Genomic DNA, 20,232 nt, shown 5'->3' on the forward strand with positions numbered 1-20,232 from the left:
GAATTATCTGATATGCTACCTCCTGCAATAACTTAATGGACCCAAGTCTGATTATCCGAGAAAGTTTAGAGTTCGGTACAGTTTCTTGGTGCTTCTTTATGTGATCCAATGCTTAAGAGAAAATTCCTGAAAACCAGCACCTGGGACCAGACCTCTCTAGGGTTGAGGAGAGACAGATGTGAGAAAAAGGACGTCCCATCCCTTCTTTAAGGCCCACAACTGCTGTGCTTTGCAGAATATGGGGGAGAGGGAGCACATAGGGGAAGAGAAATGAGTCATTTCCAACACTTATATTGAACATTTCTAAATTGTTAATATTAAGGGTTCATGTCTAAAACACAAGTTTTTAGACAGACACTATCCTGCTAGCTATAAAGTGAAATGTGTGTGCATTATGTCAGGGAGATACAATGCTTACAAAACCAAATACATCTTATTTATCTCTAATTTTAAAATAATTCATTCTCTTTTTGGGTATGCAAGTGAGCAATGGAGAGAGTGGTGCATCTGCAATACCTGAAATTAAAAAAAGAAAAAGAAGACAAAATGAAAATAATCACAGGACAAAGATTCGAGTCAGTTTAAAAATGGGCAAGATTAGAATGTTGTGGATTAGGGACCCCCATTAAATGAAGAAGCAGAATATGCAGTAATAGACCATGATGGGACAGCAGACTGGCCATGAGACAGCTCACAGGTAATCAGTCAACAAAGAGAGATCTGAATGTAGTATGTTATTAATTCTTTTAGCTTGCAAAATAAACTGACTACTCACCTGCTGGTGCCAAGGATTTCAATGCTTCCAGAAGATTCGGGCTAGAGAACTTCACTAGGCACCGGAGGGGTTCTTTTCTTTCAGCCAAGATGCCTCTCTTTAAGTCACTTTTGAATTTCGTTTCAAGCTGTCAACAAATATATTTATAAATGACTACTAAACATATCGGTGTGAATGGCAAAATAAAACAGAATCAGACTGTGCATTTCATTAATTCTTATCATCAAGAAATATAGGGATTAATGGGTGGGAGAAGCATTAATTTGCTAATTGCAAAGGTAGAGGGCAACTAGCATATCAAATGATAGCACACATAAAAGGCCAAGGTGCACAGTGTCTGACTTACAGGAGACCTTGGATGTCAGTTTTGCCCACAGGTGCCCTTTCTTGCATTCTTAATGGAAAATTAGCACTACCTTTTGTTACCTGTTATTTCAGTGTAAAAATGTCATGTCTTTTCACTACCATGATTTCCTTTTTACTTCTGATTATGGAAGATTTCAAAAACATACAAAAATAAGGAGCACAGTATAATGAGTCCCATGTGCCTTATCACCCAGCTGAAACAATGACCAACTCGTGGACAGTCTTTTTTCATCTATTAACCCCCTCCTGTTCTCCACAGCCCACCCCCACTGGATTATTCTGAAGGAAATACAGGGACACCATTGTATTTCATCTATAAATATTTCAGTATGTATCTATGAAAGAACTAAAACAGGATCTTTTTCACTCCCATAACATTACCATACATAAAAAATTTAATAATATCATCAAATATCTAAGTACTGCTACTTCAATAGGTACTTGGCTCTTGGATTCTAATTTCAAAATTTTTTTAATTTACAGTAATCCTTCACATTTAGAGGCGGTGTGCTGAAATGTCTGGAGGGTGAGTAATGTCTGCAACTAATTCAAATGGTTGAGGATTAAGAAAGAAAATAAAAGAAAGTAATTGTGGCAAAATGTTAATAATTGGTGAACTGAAGCAAGGGGCCATGGATATTCACTGTAATATTCTTGTAAGTTTTCTAAAGGTTTGACAGTTTTCAAAATAAAAAGGTAAGGAAAAATTAGTAGCAGGTATGAATCAATGTGCACTTTGACTTACAGAATAGAGCCATTCTAAGATGTGTATAAAGGGAGGTTTTGCAGATTAAATCTTACGTATTCTTTTTCAATGTGGTCTCTAACTTAGCATGCTGAGTTAGCGAGAGGGCTTGTAAAAACAGATGGCTGGGCTCCACCTCCAGAATTCCTGATCCAGTAGGACTAGGGTAGGGTCAAAAATCCGCTTTTCTTTTCTTTCATTTATTTATTTTTTTAAAATTTATTGATTTAAGGGAGAGAGAGGAAGGGGGGAAGAGGAGGAGAGAGAAACTTCAATTTGTTGTTCAAATAAGCATTAGGTCTAAGTGAGCAGATTAATAGCCAATTTCAAGTGTGGCCTGTAGCTGTAGGGCACAAAGAAGAAAGAATTTTATTGGTGGGTTTAGGGGGAGGAGAGTGTTGTGAGTATAAACATAGTTATTAGAATAGGATGATCATGATTTGAATGCTCTTGTGGTGGCAATCAGCTTGTCCTCCACCCTAGCCTTTCTGGTGGCCAGTGACACACTTCTAGAATGAGCTGAGTTTACAGTACTAACTAGGCTACTGTTTTTTTATTATTTATTTATTTTTAAAAAAGATTTTATTTATTTCTAGAGAGAGGGGAAGGGAGGGAGAAAGAGAGGGAGAGAAACATCAATGTGTGGTTGCCTCTCATGTGCCCCCTACTGAGGGTCTGACCTGCAACCCAGGCATGTGCCCTGACTGGGAACTGAACTGGCAACCCTCTGCTTTGCAGTCCAGTGCTCAGTCCACTGAGCCACACTAGCCAGGGCACACTACTGTTTTTTTAATCCATATGCTACCAACCAGGCTATATAATGACTTATTTATTCAGTCTTTTATTCAACAAATCTTGTTTATTTTTTTTTATTCTATCCAAATTGGCTTTTTATTAATAGTAAAGGCTATTGGCCCTGGCCAGTGCAGCTCAGTTGGTTGGAGCTTTGTTCCGTAAACTGAAAGGTTGCGGGTTTGATTCCTTCTCTGGGCACATGCCTCAGGTGTGGGTTTATCTCTGGTTGGGGTGCGTGACCTTGGGTGAGTATTAAAAAGAATAGTAAAGACTATTTACACATAGTACTTGCAAACAGTATAGGCACAAAAATTATAAAAATAAACTAGCAGATATTTAAGGGCAAATGTAAAATTTGTACATTAGGTCATTAAAGGTTTTGTATACTTTTTTATACTGTTATTACAAACTAGATATATAAAGCAAAAAAAAAAAGGCAAGGTGCACATCAGCAACTATCATATGCTACCATTTCTGCTTTTAAAAGGAAAAAAATATAGACAAACACACTTACATGTGCAAGGACTACCTCTGGAAGATTACTTAGCCATTAAAATAGTTGTCTAAGGGACTGGATCAAGGAGTGGGAAAGAAATTGCTTTTCCTTGAATAGCCTTTGGTACAATTTAAAAATTTTTTAGAGTCAATCATGTACAAATTCTTAAATATTTTGATTAGTAATTTTTTTAAAAAACAATATTGATTTGAGAGAGAGAGAAACATCGATTTGTTGTACCACTTATTTATGCATTCACTGGTTGCTTTTTGTATGTGCTCTAATTGGGGACTGAACCCTCAACTTTGGTGTATGGGGGCAAGGCTCTAACCAACTGAGTTGCTTGGCCAGGGCTGGCCAACAAATCTTTACAAGCACCCTCTATGTTGTAAGTATTGTTCTAGGTGTTAATGGGCTAGAAAGGTATAGACTGCAATTTTTTTCCCACAGAAATACAGATCACAGCCAGTTTTACATAACTGAATTAATATGAAAGAGAAGATGAAGAGACAAATTAAAAATTTCCAAAGGTCTTTTTTACTGGTAGAGGAACTTATTAAATGTGATAGAGAAGTCTATTTTAGCTCATAAATTTATTATATGAAATTAAAGTAACAAATGAATAAGAAAGTTTTCTAGAACCATTTTCCACCGAAGGTGTTGTTCTTTTGAAAAATACTGATAACTGTAGATAGTTTATAGCAACGTCCTACCTTATACTGGGCAAATTCTAGTCTTGGTTGAGGGTAGTCTCCAAAAATTTCTTGAGTCATTCTTTGGACTCTGTCTTTTTCTATTCTGTTTTCATGAATGATCCTTGAATCCACTAGAGATGGAAGATTTCAAATAAAACATCTGTTAGAAATCTATTTCATCCTTAAAGTATCCTCCTTTCATTCCTAACCTTTTAACTTGCTTATATAATTTAAAGATAATGTTTACTGTTTCTCCTTGATTGTAATAATTTCTTATTGTAGAAAAATTGGAAAGGGCTGATTAAAAAGAAAAGCCACCCACAATTCTATCACACAGAAATAAGTACTGTTAACATTCTAATATATTCCTAACTATCCCTTTTGTCATTGACTACAAGGATGTATATTTTTAAACTGGGATTATAACAAACACAATTTTCTATTCTGCTTTCTTTACTTAACATGAATGAAATCAATAGCAGTTTCTACATCATTGTGAAGTCAAAAAAAAAGTTTAGTTCATAATGGCTGTACCATTTCATTTTACTATCATTTTAAAAGTATACTTCCAAATTTCAGTTTTTATTTTAAAACATACATACTATTTATATCTAGTCCAAGGCTTCTTTCTTGTAGAGGTGTAGTAGCGTTGTGAGTTTCAAAGGTCTAGGGGAAAAAAATAAAAAAAAAAATGTTTTCCTAATTTTAACACCTTGAAGTACAGCTGTTAGGTGGTTGTAGTACATAAAAGTATATTAAATTTTATTTTTATTTTTCTCAACAAGGAGAGACTTGAGGTCTGAGGCTTTACAGCCAGACTGAATTGAGCATTTCCTCTAGACCAGGATACTGCCGAGACTGCTGGGGTTGGCAACACGGCTGTTTTGCCTGAGGATCTCTGTACCTTGGTATCTCATAAGAATGAATCTGGAAGACATAGGTGGTGAGTGCAAAAGCTACAGAAATCAAGACAGTATTTGCAATTTGATATTTCAACTTGATAGCTATGTCTTTATAACCCTAAAAAGCTCACTGAGATTCCTTTTGGAGAAACAGCTTTCCCTACTGAAAGTCTGAATTTCTCAAATCCCTTCTCTGACCTTCTGCCATTAAAGCCACCGTTTTTTATAATAAAGTGTTTGATTATGTGAGTTTTCCTAAGAATACAACTGCCAGAGCAGAACAGTTAATATCAATTTGATGTGAGAGTGATGGGGACTGCTATGGGAGAAAAATCATCTAACTTCTTAATGTTAGATTTTTTTCCTTAAAGAGTGGCCTGCCGAGAGCCCTCACTTTTTTCTACCTAGAACAGATGAAATACGTTAAGTACAGAGTGGAGCCCAAGTAGGTTTACAATTCTGAGTAAGCAAACTTTATTCTTTTATTATTTATTATTGCATTATTTTCCATACAAACAACTGTAAATCTACTTTTGCTCCACCCTGTATAATATATGTAAGTGATCAAAGATATACACAGAACATTAGTGGTTCACCTACAGGAATCTGAACATACGAGCACACGGATACCATGCAGAGGAGCAAACAACCCGGAGCCTGTGACTATGGCCAGATCTCTTTTTCGTATTAGAGGGAAACAATGCATTTAAATAATTTTAACAGAAAAATAAATTGTGGGACTTAATAAACCAATGCTTTTTCCTTCACTTCTAACCCTTGTATCATCTGATTGACTGATGGGACAAAAATTAATTCTGCTTCTCCCAGGCATAATAGAATAATGTAATTAGCTTGAAAAGGCAGTGTTGTCATTCTAAAAAGAAAATAAATTCTAATTAGACTAGCTGATCTACAAACTGGGATCTACAGCATTGTTTTGTTTCCTTTCATGTTAACTAACTAAAAGCTTTCTCTACTTCAATAATATGTGAAGCGATCTCCTTTTGTTAGAGGTAGACTTTCCCACCTGCTCAGTGGCTTCTAACTGTTGTGTAAAGAGAAAATGGAAACTTGACTTGAAAGAATGTCATTGATCAGCTCACCTGATTATACTCTTCAAAAACAATAGCCTTAAGAGAGTCCAGATATCGGCTTCTGAAGTCCATTTTCACAATCCGATGGTGTTTGCTAGCAATTGTCAGTGCCTCAAAGTGAAAGTTATGAGACTATTAAAATTACTGTGTCTATTCTCATATTTATAATATTCATCACAGTAAAATTAGGAGTTGCAGTAAATGAATAGTTTCCACTTAAGAGTGAAAAGAAATGCAGAAAAATGTAATCTCATGTCCTGTTACTCAACTTAAAAAACAAAAAAATGCCTTAATGGCATTAAAATCACCATAAATACAAAGTCTTTTGTACCATTTTTAGAGATATGATCCTATTTAAAGTTAGGAATTTTAATAAGTTCAGAATTAGAAATAAACAATGAATACTCAAATGTTACCATTTTAGACTACCAGTAATCTAATACTACAATAATAATGCTACACAAGAATGCAAATATGTATGCTTTAGGACAAATATTGAAGAAAAAATTACATATTAAATGCAATTTATAAAAGCTCCCCATTATCTGGGGAAACACGTTAGAAGTCTGAAACAGAATTAGTAAGGTAAGGTATTTACCTGGAACTAGAGGGTAGAGATAAGTTTGCCTTAAAATACACAAAGGAAATAAATACTAGCTTTTGGGGTAATGTTTAAGCTAGCTGTTGCAGGGTGGACTCACATGGCTGTAAGTGAATGAATGACCACTATGAATTATGGAGGAAGAGATCCCAAACATAAAGAAAGAGGTAGTAGGTAAAAGGGAAATAGAAGCAAGAAGCCGTAGAAATCTTCCTGCCATTTCACTAAATAGCCAAGGAATTTAAATGACAAGCAAGTCTATCTGCTGGGATACAATAGGGCTCAGATCCACAACCCTGGAGTGCATGGTCCACTTAGCACTAGAAGTAACGTAGCCAGGATGATGGAGCTGCTCACTTACAACCAGCTGAAATGAGAGCTCTGGCACCAACTGAGGTGCCACTGTAGTTGTGAACATACATAGAGAGCAGAAGTAGCAGCAGTCACCAGGCCCATGTAGGGATGGCTTATTCTGGGGAAAGGTGCTACGAAGCCAGAGCCATAGCAAGAAGCAGGCTCTGAATGTTAAAGCAGTCTTCTTACATACAGAATGTGGAGAAAATGGCTAAAAGTGAAAATAATGTTCATTAATAGGCAAATTATGCAGTCACAAAAATGTAATGAGGTATATCATAAGGAACCACATGGAAATGTTAAAAGCAAATGACAGATGGTTTTTATAATAAAACATCTGAAAGAAAAGAACAAACTGTTAATAGTAGTTATGCTGGGTGAATGGGATTAGGGAAAAGGGTATGAAGTTTTAAAAGACTAACTGCTGATCTTTAGAGACTTCTGTGTTGGTTAAATTTTTACATTAAACTTGCATTACTTCTAGATTAAAAGACAATAAGAAGAGCTCCAAACTAATGCTTTCACCACTTTCCCATTTGCAGAAGAACCACACTTGCTTATTTTAGGAAATGAAGACTTACATGTGGCATTTTTATATACAATGCGTAAACCTACATAGACCTCTAAGATAGGATAATAAAATTTTAGAGCTGTAGTAATTGGTTCCATACCTGGCCCAGAAGGGGAATACTGCTCCTCAGCTGCGAGGAAGAAATGAAGGCATATGGAGTCTGGGGATAATACACCACATACGTAGGTTTGTACTGGTTTGGCTTTCTGTACTGTGTTCCCCAGGCAATTCGAATCCAGACTGCGTTCTCCTCAGTGTCTCTGAAGATGACCGATACCTTATTAAAAAAAAAAAGAAATATTTAAGTTTCCCAATTAAAATCTTGTGGCACCAAGAAAGAACACATGCTCTTTAGGGGTGAAGGGGGTCATCTTCCACACAGCCTTTTCTCCAGCTTTTCATTACAGTGCTTTGGAAATCTTTGAGAAAATATTTTGTGGTTGTTTTGTAGACAGATATATGCCTTGCAAAGTCTTCTGGAAGGAAGAGAATTTTTAAATCTACAATCAGGGTATGATATCAAAATTTTTCAATAATTTCTTGGGCCTGAAAAGCTGTGTTCCTCTACCCATGAGAGTTTATGAAGGCAACCTTACACATGATGTACTTGTTTTAAAATGGAGCCCTTTTAGAGGTGAAAGAATTAAGCAAAACAAAACAAAAAACTCACAAGCACAGACAACAGTATGGTGATTACCAGAGGGAAAGGGGGGTATAAGGTAGGAAGGATAAAGGGGTAATAAATGGTGATAGAGGGAGACTTGCCTTGGTGAACACACAATATAATATACAGATGATGTATTATAGAATTGTACACCTGAAACCTATATACTTGAATTAAATGTCACCCCAATAAATTCAATTAAAAAATGGAGCCTTTTTAGCATAGAGCGTGCACTATAAAATTTAATAGTAACATTTAATATAGTAATACACTTAAAAAATACTAATCCTAATGCTTTTATACATTTAGCTGAGATGCTAAAAATCACTCTAAAGGAAAGTTATGTGGTGAGAATACAGGAAATTCTACCTGGTTTCCATTTCGTGGATAAAATGTAAACCATTCTAAAATTTTAAATATAATTACCAGTTAGTCTGGAATTTAGTAACCTACTCTTTAGTAGCTCCCCCTTGATTCAGCTTCCCCTTGGAGCTCAGATCCGGCAAAGGAGGCACTGAGACAGGTGTACTTGGCTGGCCCATGCCTCCTTATTTCCTCCCTCTTGTGTCTTACTCCAGATAGAAGGTCGTGACATTGCTGCCGGCATTAAGAAGGCAGTTTCTTTGACTCTGCCCACTCTTTATTTGGCTGCTGTTCCAAATTCCCTTGGGGCATCATATAAGGAACCCTCCCCAGGTGTGGGTGTGGAGGGTGCAGAGCTGTCTGGCTTTCCCTGAGTGATGGGCCCTGACAGAGGGACCACTACTGCCCTGAATGGAAGACTGAGTCTTATTCTGAATGGTCTCTGTGTCACGTTACCAAAGCAAAAAGACCTGTAAAATCAAGACTGAATACAGTATATGGAGGGCACAGTTTAATTAGGAGGATAAAACTGGTAGCACTCAATATATTCAGGTAGTCTCTCTGGCTCAGAATGAGAATCTTTTAAGTGACGGTTCATGGAGGGACTTAAAGAGACCTGTGACCTCCCTGAATTGGACACACAGTCAGGGGTACACATCTAAGTGTATGCTTTTCTGGAGAGAGGTTCTGGATCACTTACCAATATTTTCATAAGGGTCTATGGTCCAGAAAAGGTTAAAAAAAAAACCCAAAGGGCTAAGAGAGAAGGATGTCCCCGCATCAGTCTAATTCTGGCCCAGCTAGCATCCAGGTGTTCCAGCTCACATATAGACTTCTGTTATTTTCCAAAGAAATCATCTTAAGAGATATCATACTGCAATAGTTGGGATAAAGCATTTTTCACTAACAGTAGCTTAGATCAATAATGCTCCAGCTTTACTGGGTGACTAATCCCACCAAGGTTCCTAAGTGGTTTGGATAACCTGACACTGTACCATCCAGGGGTGTCCAACCCATAGCCCAGGGTGGCTATGAATGCAGCCCAACACAAAATCATAAATTTACTTAAAACGTTATGAGACTTTTTTTGTTTTTGTTAGTGTCTGTGTATTTAATGTGTGGCCCAAGACACCTCTTCTTCCAGTGTGGCCCAGAGACACCAAAAGCTTGGACACCCCTGCGACTATCAGTTGCTGGCTACCACCAGCAAGCGACTAAAGATATAAAAAAAGGTTACTGTGAGAATCAAGTGAACCTTGTGACACATAGAAATGCCACATATTTAACTGATACATGATATACAGGCATAAAAAATGAGTAAATGTAGTTTTTATAATTGAAACATTGTTTTCACTTGTCTCTTATTTTGTAAGTTTTCCGAGAACTTTGTATTCTGAATAGTTTTACCACCTACCTCCACCCCCGCCCCGCCAAAGGCTCTGCATTGGATCCCTGAACTATAGACCCCATCCATCACTTCCCAGTTAGGTTCCCTGTGCCTTCTTATACCAGCTTCTCTACCCTATTGATTCAAGGGTAGAAGTTCTTAACCTGAAGTCCATAGTTAGAATTCAGGGTACCTATGAACTTGGTAGGGGGAAAATTACATCTTTATTTGCACTATTTTCTAATTGAAATTTATCATCTCCTTCAATTGTGAAGGTAGGTAACAAAACAGTAGATTTTTAGGACCAGCTACTTTGTTGTTCATAGAAATCCCAAATTTTTTAAAATCACATTATAGTTGTTGCAGATGCCTCAAAAATTTACACCCATTACTATGTTGAAATTAGTTGTCTGTAGACCCACCATGAGATTATTTGTGTTAAGAAACACATGCATTAACTGTATAACAATTTAGTATTTTAATACCTTGCATACCTTGTATACTTTAATATCCTGTATAATTGGTTTCTCTTGTAATTCTATGTATTTTATAGCATTTAAAAACACTCTTCTGAGAAGCTGTCCATAAGCTTCACTAATGGCCAAAGGGGCTCCTTGGCACAAAAAAGTTAAGGTGCCTGTCCTAGAGCAGCAGGTGAGTCACTCTTCAATCCTGAGTACCAGGAGATGCCAGTTGGCATGACATCACCATCACCAGCCTTCCAGAGAGTGGGGTTATCCGTCGCTGGTTATATTTTGAGGACAAAAGTGAAGATGAGCTGGGAGTCCCTGGTCATTTGAGAAAAGGGGTTAGGACATGCTGACCAGCTAAGAGTAGGGGAACTATGGATAGAGAAGACACAGGAGCTTTACTTGTACATCTCTATCTTCTAAAACGTACAGTGTCCACAGCACATCAGTCTCTAGGCGACCTTTCAAACAGGACAGATATGTCCCATGACGAACCTCCTTTGTTCCCCTAGCCTCTCCGGCTAGTCTGCTTGAAATCCATTCAGGAGGCAAAAACTTCTGGAATATGGCAGTGATAAAAAGAGAAGAAAGTGAACGACTCAATACATAGGCATTAAAGTAGGAGGAAATATGAGGGTTTCAGACTCTTCTCCTTGAATGGTAGGGGCAGGAGGCATGGGGCTCAGAGAACATAAGTTCCTGTTGTCGAAGAGAGACATTGAAGAGAGGGCACTGAAAAGGAAGGAAGAAGAGAGACTCTGAACTGAAGCTCTCTGGGAGGCTTCTTGGTTTGGGCGAAGTAGTGTGGGAACACTGCCAAGAGTGGTCTTCAAAATGAGTTGGCCAGTACTGTTCAGCTTCATAAAAAGGCTAGTTCCAGAAAGGTCCAGACCATAAATCCACAACACTTATGGAGAGTTGGCCAGGGGCTCTGAGCCAATGAGGCTTTGTATTAAAAAAAAAAAAACAAAAAAAAAAAAGGCCACTCGATGTGCCACACTCAAATGGGACTCTATTTTCATCTCTGAAAGTTTACAATTTCATTGTAAGAATATTCTTCAACTAGTATAATCAAAAGTAACTTAGGTACAAGGTATAAAAAAAATTTATTTATAAAAGAGAAAAAAAAGGAGAGACATATCTTCTCTTGGCTTGCAATTCTCCTTGAATGAATTTATAAATTAAATGAATCCCCACTCACAACGCTCAAGATTTAGTTTGTTTTATAAATCTGATAAAATGATTCTAAGGTTCATCTTGAAGAATAGTCAAGATGTTTCTGATAAAGAAGAATAATCAGGGATGGGGCAGGGTGAACTTGCCTTAATGGTTATTAAAATATTAAAAAAACTACAGTGATGGAAGGAATGGGGGGTGGTTTGCAAAGCATGTGACCGATTCATTTATTCCCCAGTATTTGTTGAGCCCCTGCCTGGGTTGGTGGGGAGCAGGATGGTCAGGGTTCTGCTCTCAGAGAGCCTACAGGCCGGGGAAAACTGACAGTAAACCCAGAACATGGGAAGGGTTGGTGACAGGAGCACAAGACAGGCAGGCAAGCAGTTCAAGTCAGGGAAGCACTCTGAGGGAGCACCATTTAAGTGGGGGTCAAAGGGATAGGGGGGAATGAGCTGTGCAAAAACCAGGTGGTGGAGGTTGTTTCAAGGAGAGGGAACAGCCTGTGCTAAGTTCAAGAACTCAAAGAAGATTAGTTCAGTTTGGCTGGAGGGTAGAGTACAGCTGACGACACCTGAGAGGCAGGCACTGCATCCAGGAGGACATGAGGGGAAACAGATCAAGGAGTAGAAAAACACAGACTCTATTAAGTATGAATGAACCTGAAGATTCCAATGACGATAAACCCATGGAAAAAGCTGAATTAGTAAACAAATGTTGGGATAAGTCATTAGCTTCTGAAAGAGAAATGATTAATGACTCTATTCCTCTCTTCTTCCACCAAAGAAAGTTCCTGTAGCTTAACTTCATTGGTGGAGGGCTGAGTGCAGAACCTTGTGGGATGCTCTAGTCAAGGGCAGAAATAAAGGAAAGAAGTTAGTCACGGAGACAGTACAGGAGCAGTTTAGGATGCATAGAAGACAACCAGGAGAAGACAGATGTTTAAGAACAAGAGGGTTTGACTGCCAGTTGTCTCAGGGCGTGACTTTGAGCACAAGAAATGGATGTTGTGCATCTTTTTTCAACAAAATTGTTTAATTTTTAGAGAGAGGGGAAGGGACGGAAAAGGAGAGGGAGAGAAACATCAATGTCATAAAGAAACAATGATTGGTTGCCTCTTGTACGCACCCAGGCTGGGCACTGAACCCACAACCCAGTCATGTGCCCTGACTGGGAATTGAACCAGCGACCCTTAGCTTTGTGGGAAGACACCCAACCAACTGAGCCACACTTCTCAGCGTTGTTGTGCATCCTTCTAGCCCCAGCATCTGGCACATGGCAGAGAGTAAGCTGAGAAGGCCTGCCCTGTGTAGATGTGAAGAGCATGGCCTAGAGCCACCTGCCTAAGTTTAAACCCTGGCTCTGCCATTTTCAGCTGTGTGACCCAACTTGTTTCATCAGCAGGATGCAATTAGTATTTGGAAAGGGGTTCATATAGGGCCTGGCTCATGCGGTGTTTGCAATCAGCACAACTGTTGAAAGATAACAGGCCACGGGATTTTGTGATAAATAGCACTCGCACCCCTCCAACAGGGAGGTTCTCAAACTTGACTGGGCATCAGCATCACCTGGAGGACTTGGGCTCCCTGCCAGTCTCTGATTCAGTAGGCCTCAGGTAGAGCCCAAGTATCTGCATGTCTAACAAGTTCCCAGGTGATGCTGATTCTGCTGATCTGGGGATCACTGTGAGAACCAATGCTCATCAAAACTCAGTTTCAGTCTGTCAGTGAGGGCAGTAACCAGGTGCAAGGGACTTATGCGTAAAGCCAGCAAGGATGGAGTACCCTTTCAAAAGGTCTTTTTGGGGAGGTCTTTGAAAGGGAGCAATAAATAACACCTCTCTCCTCTATCCTATTGAACAATAAGAAGTAAGGCAATAGAGTTGGTAGGTAGAGGCCAACATGTAACTCATGTTACCAAGAAGCTGGTGACTGGTTTATGTCTGCAGGCAAGTGGTCCTCTGGACAATTAAAACCCAGAGTCAGGCAGAGCTGCCCATGTGGCCGCTGGCAGAATCACTCTGGGTGGCCTCCCTTGCAGGGGCAGAGCCAGGCCCAGGAGCAATAGACCAGATTAGGTGCCCTCTGCAGGCAGCTGCGCTCACTCAGGTTAAGTCAGTGCTCCTGCTGGAGAAAGGCGAAGGGGTGGTGGTGAAGGGAGACACCTTCTACATGAGGGATGTATCAGGAGCAAGAAATATTTCCTTCCAAGTGTTTTATGCTTAATGATGGGCACAGAGAATGGATGTACTTTTACTGAGACTTGGGCATATTTATAAGTGGTAGAGTAGGTATCAATAGATGAAGAGGTTGAGAATGTGAAAGACGAGAGAAAAACCAAGCACGTAGGCCCTATGAGGATGTAGAAGATGGGTTCAGAGCACACACAGAAGGGTCCTTGTAAGAAAGGAGAAGAGAGAATATATACAGCGACAGGTGGCTACACGGAAAGAATGAGGGAAGTTAAGAAGGATGAGGTAAGGAGAGGCAAAGATAGATCAAGGAATTTGTGTATGAAAAAAGAGGGAACACTATTATTCTAGGGAGGACAAATATAGTATGGTGAATAAGACAGATTTTTTGGCATGTCTTTATTGTGTAAGGAGGACTAAGGCAGACAAGGTGGAAAGAGAATGAAGTAGGACAGGTTGTCAGAAAAAAGGATCACAAGATAATAAGGTGGTGCTTTTGGAAACGGAAGTAAGATTCTTCGAGGGCTCTCAAGATGCACTGACCAACACAGGAGCCACTAGGCACTCAGGGCTATTGGACTAAAATTCGTTGCAATTAAGTTAGATCAACATTTTAGTTCCTCAGTCACACTAGCCACATTTCAAGTGCTCAGTGGCCACATGTGGCTATTAGCTAGTGTACTGGACTGCACGACATAGAGCATTTTTATCATCGCAGAGAGTTCTATTAGATGGGGCCGCTCTTGAGGAAGAAGCATTTGCCCTTGAATTGAGAAGTGAGGGGAGAGCAAAGTTTTCATGATAAAAAGTCTATCTTTGTTATGGACTAGAATTGTGCAGAATATTACTAATTGAAATTCTTACAAATAAAAAAAAAGGAGTAGCATATTTTTAAGTGCACAGATGCCATGAAATTGAATTCAGAAAGATTGGGTTCTTACATTTTTTAATGCTCTTTGAAGAATTTTCTTAAACGAACTTTTGAATTGTTTCATATCAAAAAGGTCAATGTCTTCACCTGTCAAAGTGAAAAGAGAAACCAAGAAAAATTAAGAGCTACAATGTCTCCAATACATTTACAAAGACCCTGAGGTGAGCATTTTGTGTAATCTCAAAGATCAAATCACACAAATACTGCTGGTATTCTGACATAGCACTGCTAAATATTTTGTTCATTTTATCATAAATGAGTAATAATTACCTCATTTTGAAAGAAAAGAGATTTAAGAGGAACGTACTGCTGTTTATTTTCAAATTGACAAAATATCCAGTACAAATGTTCACTTTAAAAGGGAAAATGTGGAGGTGGGGGTTGGAGGCAGTTAGCACGGCAGCCTCCGCTCCCCTGATCCTACTGTGGCAGCGCAAGGGGGGTTGTGCCTCCTGTAGGACCAGGACAGGACAGGGGTTGGGGGTGGGGGCAATAAAATTAAAAAATAATATAAAAACAAAAGGGAAAATGTTACCTGGTTCTTTAGTCATCTGAAAAACATCCCAGACTTTCTGGTGCCGATGAAATTGAGTATCTGAGGGAAGTAGAGCTTATTGCTATTGTGTCATAGAACTTTTAAGTAATGTGCTTATAAATATATATTTTTAATAACACAAAGGTGGAGAAAGTAACAGTGATTTACAAACTAGGTTATACATTTTTATTCAAAACACAAAGTTTACATGGATTAAATTTACTCCAGACAAATGAAACACATCATAAAGAACTACTCAATCTATTAGAGCTTTAGCATTTACTCCTAAGTCAGATCACATATTCTCTTTCTACACAGAATGCTGCATTTATTGAACAGGTCAGGGATAATGTGCTCCCTGTAACTGGTGTGTGCACTGGCTGGATGTTCCTTTGTCTGGAGCACTTTTCTCCTCACTCATTGCAGACTTCATTCCCACACCTCATCTAAGTCTCTACTAAAATGCCACCTATGCTGTGGCCTACCCTGATGACCCTACCCAAACTGACACCCCCATCCCACGCTGCTTTAGTTTCCTTCACTACCTGACATTGCAGCATATATTTAAATGCTCATTTATATAGTGCTGGTCTCTCCAACTAGAATCCTGTGACACACAGGACTTTGTCTTGTTCAAAGTGCTTGTCTAGACACTGGCTGGCATGAAACGAGCACTCTGTATACACCTGATGAATAAATGGATGAATAAACATATGATATAGAAGACACCCTTCAGGAATTACAAACTTAAGAGGGTCTTGGAGTAAAAATGGACCAAGGAAGTTAAGTTTAATCCCACCACATTATCATCCTGGATTTACTCTGTCCCTGCACGGACCTCTGTCTGCATCCCTCTGTCTTTGTACCTAGGATGAAGGTGCTCTGTACCCCATAAAAAGGGGCTGTTGGCCCCAACACTCAAGGGCATGAACTTGCTGTACTGTTCGTACTTTTCTGTCCTTCCTACAATGTAGTGTCTTTTTTTTCATTATAGGGTGCCTTGGTGTCCCCCTCTCCTCCCATCTGAGGCAATGGCCTGACAATTCTTGATTACCCAAGTTTTGTCTACAACAGCTGTTGCCTGGCACAGTGTGATGCCTGCCCAAGAGACAGCATCCAAAGGGTTTTTGTTCCTTTCTGGTATTTTCTTCTTGGTTCTGTGTTTCAGAGTTAATATGGCCTGCTAATTGATCTCTGAATAAGGTTGTTATAATAATAATAGATATTAAAATTTTTTGTTGTTAATGATTCCATTAAACATCGCACCAAAGTTCATGACAAGTGACAAGGACTTAAATACACATGAAGACATTTCCTCAAATACAGTATGTCCTAGACTAATCCATGATCTTTGTGACAAACTTGGTCTACCTATAGTGTTCCCTAACTCAGCAAGGAGCTCCATTTTCCTTCTAGTTGCACCTACAGACCCTGAAGCCAAGCATGCTCCTCCCACTCAATTCCCTGAGACCACACCTCGTGCAAATTCATTTTAATCCTCACATTCAAGATGTATTATCATAAGACCAAATTTTCAGAAATATATTTTAAATTCTGTTAATAATAATACAAATCCTAACAGATATTTACTATGTGCTTATTATATGCCAGATACTGTACTAAGAGCACTTCAAACATTATTTCCTTTAACCCTTATAATAATCCTGTGGCTATATTGTTATAATATTATTATATTAACAGGTGCTATTATTATTTCCGTTTTACTTAGTAGAAACCTGAGGCCTAGAAAGGCAATGTGACTTGGCAAAGGACACAAGACTGGTAAGTGACAGAACTGGGATTTTTACACATCAGATTAACTTGACTCTAGAATCTGAGCCCTTACATACAAAACTGCCTCTCTGATGAAACTGGATTGGTTAAATGTAAATACAAATCACCAGAACTTACAAATGATGTCTAAAAGGGCAGCATCATTGACACTTGCACGGTTCTCCTGAAAGAGAAGGTAAAATAATCAGTAAATATGGCTATAGATTTGATTCTACCCCATTCATAGCACATTTGCTTAGAACAGACTAAGAGCACCCATTCAATACCTTACTGACAACCTTTCTCCACTCTATGCTCTCCTGTTAAGTAACAAATACACCTTTTGATTCATGTTTCAGGACGGACACTCACAACTGTTTTCCCACAATCTACTCCTTACTTATCACTTTTAACTTTTTGTTTTTTCAGTCAAGCTTCTGGACTTCCCCTACAACAGGGTTTCTTATCTAGGCACTACTAACGTTTTGAGTCAGATAGTGCTATGTTGTGGAGAGCTGCCAGAGGATGTTGAGCAGCGTTCCTGGCCTCTATCTACTGGAAGCCAGCAGCACCTGACTTGCACAGTTTTGACAATGAAACATGCCTTCAGACATTGCATTCTCTGGAAGACAGAATCATCCCAGCTGAGAACTATGGTTCTATACATATACAGTTATATCTATGCATAGCATATAGTTTCTTTCAATGTATACACAAAGGTCTAGTTTATTCTTCTTAATGGCTGAAAAATATTTTGTTATGTGGATGTATCATTGTTCAGCTAATCTTCCATGTATAGTTGTTGGCAATTTTTTTTAAACAATGCTAGTTAACATCTTTATTTATATATAATTGCTTACATATTTATAACTCCATGTATAAATGTTTGTCAATTATATTTTTATATATGTATCTTTATTTGTAATGATTTTATGCACATGAATTTTCAAAAGTGGAATTGGTGGGTCATAAAGTGTATTTATTTAAAAGTAAGGGTATACCGGAATATGGGAATTCTTTGTATTAGCAACTTTTCTGAAAGTCTGAAATCATTTTAAAACAAAAAGCAAGTAAGTAAATAAATACATGTGAAAGAGTGCCTCTTTCTGTACAACCTGACCAACACATCTCAGTATTACTATGTTTTCATCTTTGACAATCTGATGGGTAAAAAAAGAATACTGCTCATTACTATCACTTGTTTTTCTCTCCCATGGTATTCATGTTTTTATTAATGATTTGTAAGCAGTTTTGGTACATTGAAAAGTCAATTAAAAATTAGTATCTTCTCCACTATAGTAGTACTAGTCTCATCACTTCACAGTTTAGCAGCTGCTTCAAATCTCTTTTGAACTAAGATAAGGAAAGAAAAAGAAAAACAAAGGGGGTAACACATTGTTCAATGTTAATCATTTTGAACATTGTTACCTCACAAAGCAGAACCAAGTCATGAACAAGAGATTCCTTTCTCTTCCGGAAGTTTATGTTCTGCAGTTGATTTTCAGATAAAAAATCCCAGGCTTTTAGGATTGTCATCATTTCAGTCATTGGGATTTTCAAGATGGTTCTCTTCATAAACTCAGCAACAGTTTCATCCATTTCTTTGGCACTTTAATAAAACAAAAACAGCACAAAAGATAATAACCAGCACAAAAATTTAACTTACCAGTGAATTTTTTTCCAGCATATTTTTAGCTGGGATTTTGATTTGTAGGTCAAACGCCCAAATGTTTATTTTACCTTTCTCAGGCAATCTGCAAAGTGTTTCAGCAAGAGGTTTTATTTATTTTTTCCTTGAGCTGTATATTTAAATATGTTTTAGAGTTTTAAAAAGTTAGTGCTCTCTCTCCTTCCTTGGCTAGAGTATTTTGATCTTTTGATGGCAATGATATGGGAATCATGAATTCATTTACCTATTCATGTAACAAGTTCCTGGGCACTGACTATGCCAGGCACTTTTCTGGGCACTGAAATTAAATACATCTTTAACCAAAAAGGTAAAAATCCCTGCCCGTATGGAGCGTCCTTTCTACTTGGGAGAGACAGGCAACGGGAAAGTCACAGTATGTATTTAAAGTGGTAAGTGCTGCAGAGAAAACGGAGTAAGTCGTGTTAGGACACTAGTACTAGTGAAAATGGAGCAGGTTGGGAATGAGGTAGAAGTGGGGGTGGAGAGAGTAGGTCCCACAGAGAAGGTGACATTTGAGCCAATCCTTGGAGGAGTAAGCCATGTGGCTAGGTATTGGAAGAGTTTTCCAGGCAGAGGGAAGAGCAAGCACAAAAGCCTTGGGGCCGTCAAGGAAGAAGGTCTCCAGGGAGGCCAGAAGAAGGAGCACAGAGGAGGTGAGGTCAGAGATCACAAGGGCCCTGAGGGCCACTGCAAGGATCTTGGCCTTGACTCTGACAGAAACCAACTTCTGGAAGGTTTTGAGAAGAGGCTGGATATACTCTCACTTAGGTTTCCTATCAGGATTAATCTGGCTCCTGTACTGAGAATGTAGTCTAGGAAGAAGGGAGAAAACAAGGATGCCAGCTAGGATGCTACCTCAATGATGTAGGTTAGAGAGATGATGGGTAGACCAAAGTGGAGGTCAGATTCCGGATCCACTTTTAAGAGAGAGTCCACAGGATTGCCCAATGGATTAGATGCGGCGTGTTTAGCAAGAGGAATCAAAGATGATACCAAAGAAACTGAAAGAATGAAGTGGCTATTACGTGAGATGGGGAAGACTACTGGCAGCAGTGAGGGGGGCAGAGGAAAGCTCAAGAATTCTGTCTTGCACACGTAAATTTTAAGGTTAATTTTTAGACTCTAAGTGGAGACACTAAATAAATAGCTGCATTTATCACAAGACACAATGAAAGCTTGAGGTAGAGAGGATTACAGTCTCTTCTCCAATGCATTGCTAATTAACATAGAGCTATTACATCACTTTTCCAGCCCCATGCCTGAAGGTGATTCTTTAACTGTCCAAAAAGTCTTGCCACAAATCTGGTGTCACTCCCTCAGCAACAGACGGGGTAATGATCTTCTGGAGCATAACTTAGTGGCTCTCTTAAAGCTGTGGCACAGGGAAGGGGGATTCTGAGCCCTTTTATGACTTCCTTCAGGGAAGAAGCTGTAGGCCGAGGGTGACAGGTGATCTCAACTCTTACTACCTCATTTGAAGATGCTAATGGGCATCTCTCCCTCAAAATATAAGACAGAGCAAGGCAGGCAAGTATGATTTCTAAACAAAGATTAAGTAGGGTATCCTCAGACTTTAAATACCCTCAACAGCCTATCTTCTAGGAAAGAGCATACAGACCTTGGTGTCCGTGTTTAAGGTAAGAGGCAATATATCGATCTAA

At 38.8% G+C, this 20,232-nt stretch overlaps 1 protein-coding gene across 3 annotated transcripts; it reads right to left on the reverse strand.

The window, feature by feature from the left end:
- Positions 1 to 389: 389 nt before the first annotated feature.
- CENPN (centromere protein N) lies at positions 390 to 18,490 on the reverse strand. 3 transcript variants are annotated; one of them, XM_054579009.1, is made up of 10 exons: positions 18,310 to 18,490; positions 17,020 to 17,065; positions 15,109 to 15,168; positions 14,584 to 14,660; positions 7,495 to 7,671; positions 5,878 to 5,979; positions 4,475 to 4,538; positions 3,891 to 4,003; positions 776 to 902; positions 390 to 516 (listed from the first exon to the last, which is right to left on the reverse strand). In XM_054579009.1, the coding sequence occupies exons 1-10, from the start codon at positions 18,478 to 18,480 to the stop codon at positions 434 to 436; spliced, it is 1,020 nt and encodes a 339-aa protein (XP_054434984.1). In that variant the 5' UTR covers positions 18,481 to 18,490; the 3' UTR covers positions 390 to 433. The 3 variants fall into 3 exon arrangements, with proteins under 3 accessions (XP_054434984.1, XP_054434982.1, XP_054434983.1); XM_054579007.1 differs by lacking the exon at positions 15,109 to 15,168 and having other exon boundaries at positions 18,310 to 18,480; XM_054579008.1 differs by lacking the exon at positions 5,878 to 5,979 and having other exon boundaries at positions 18,310 to 18,480.
- Between the last annotated feature and the right edge of the window lie 1,742 nt (positions 18,491 to 20,232).

Source organism: Pteronotus mesoamericanus, unplaced genomic scaffold (genome assembly GCF_021234165.1).
Source record: "Pteronotus mesoamericanus isolate MK-2021 breed Mesoamerican mustached bat unplaced genomic scaffold, CSHL_Meso_final contig_52, whole genome shotgun sequence".
Taxonomy (NCBI): domain Eukaryota; kingdom Metazoa; phylum Chordata; class Mammalia; order Chiroptera; family Mormoopidae; genus Pteronotus; species Pteronotus mesoamericanus.

What these genes read in the sequence shown, in the direction of transcription:
- CENPN (XM_054579009.1), bottom strand. Translation starts at nt 18,480, where the DNA reads ATGGATGAAACTGTTGCTGAGTTTATGAAGAGAACCATCTTGAAAATC. An exon ending in TGCCCTTTTAGACATCATTT is followed by an intron (nt 15,169 to 17,019) that starts GTAAGTTCTGGT and finishes TACTTCCCTCAG; the next exon opens with ATACTCAATTTCATCGGCAC. An exon ending in TTCAAAGAGCATTAAAAAAT is followed by an intron (nt 7,672 to 14,583) that starts GTAAGAACCCAA and finishes TTTTTTAATAAG; the next exon opens with GTATCGGTCATCTTCAGAGA.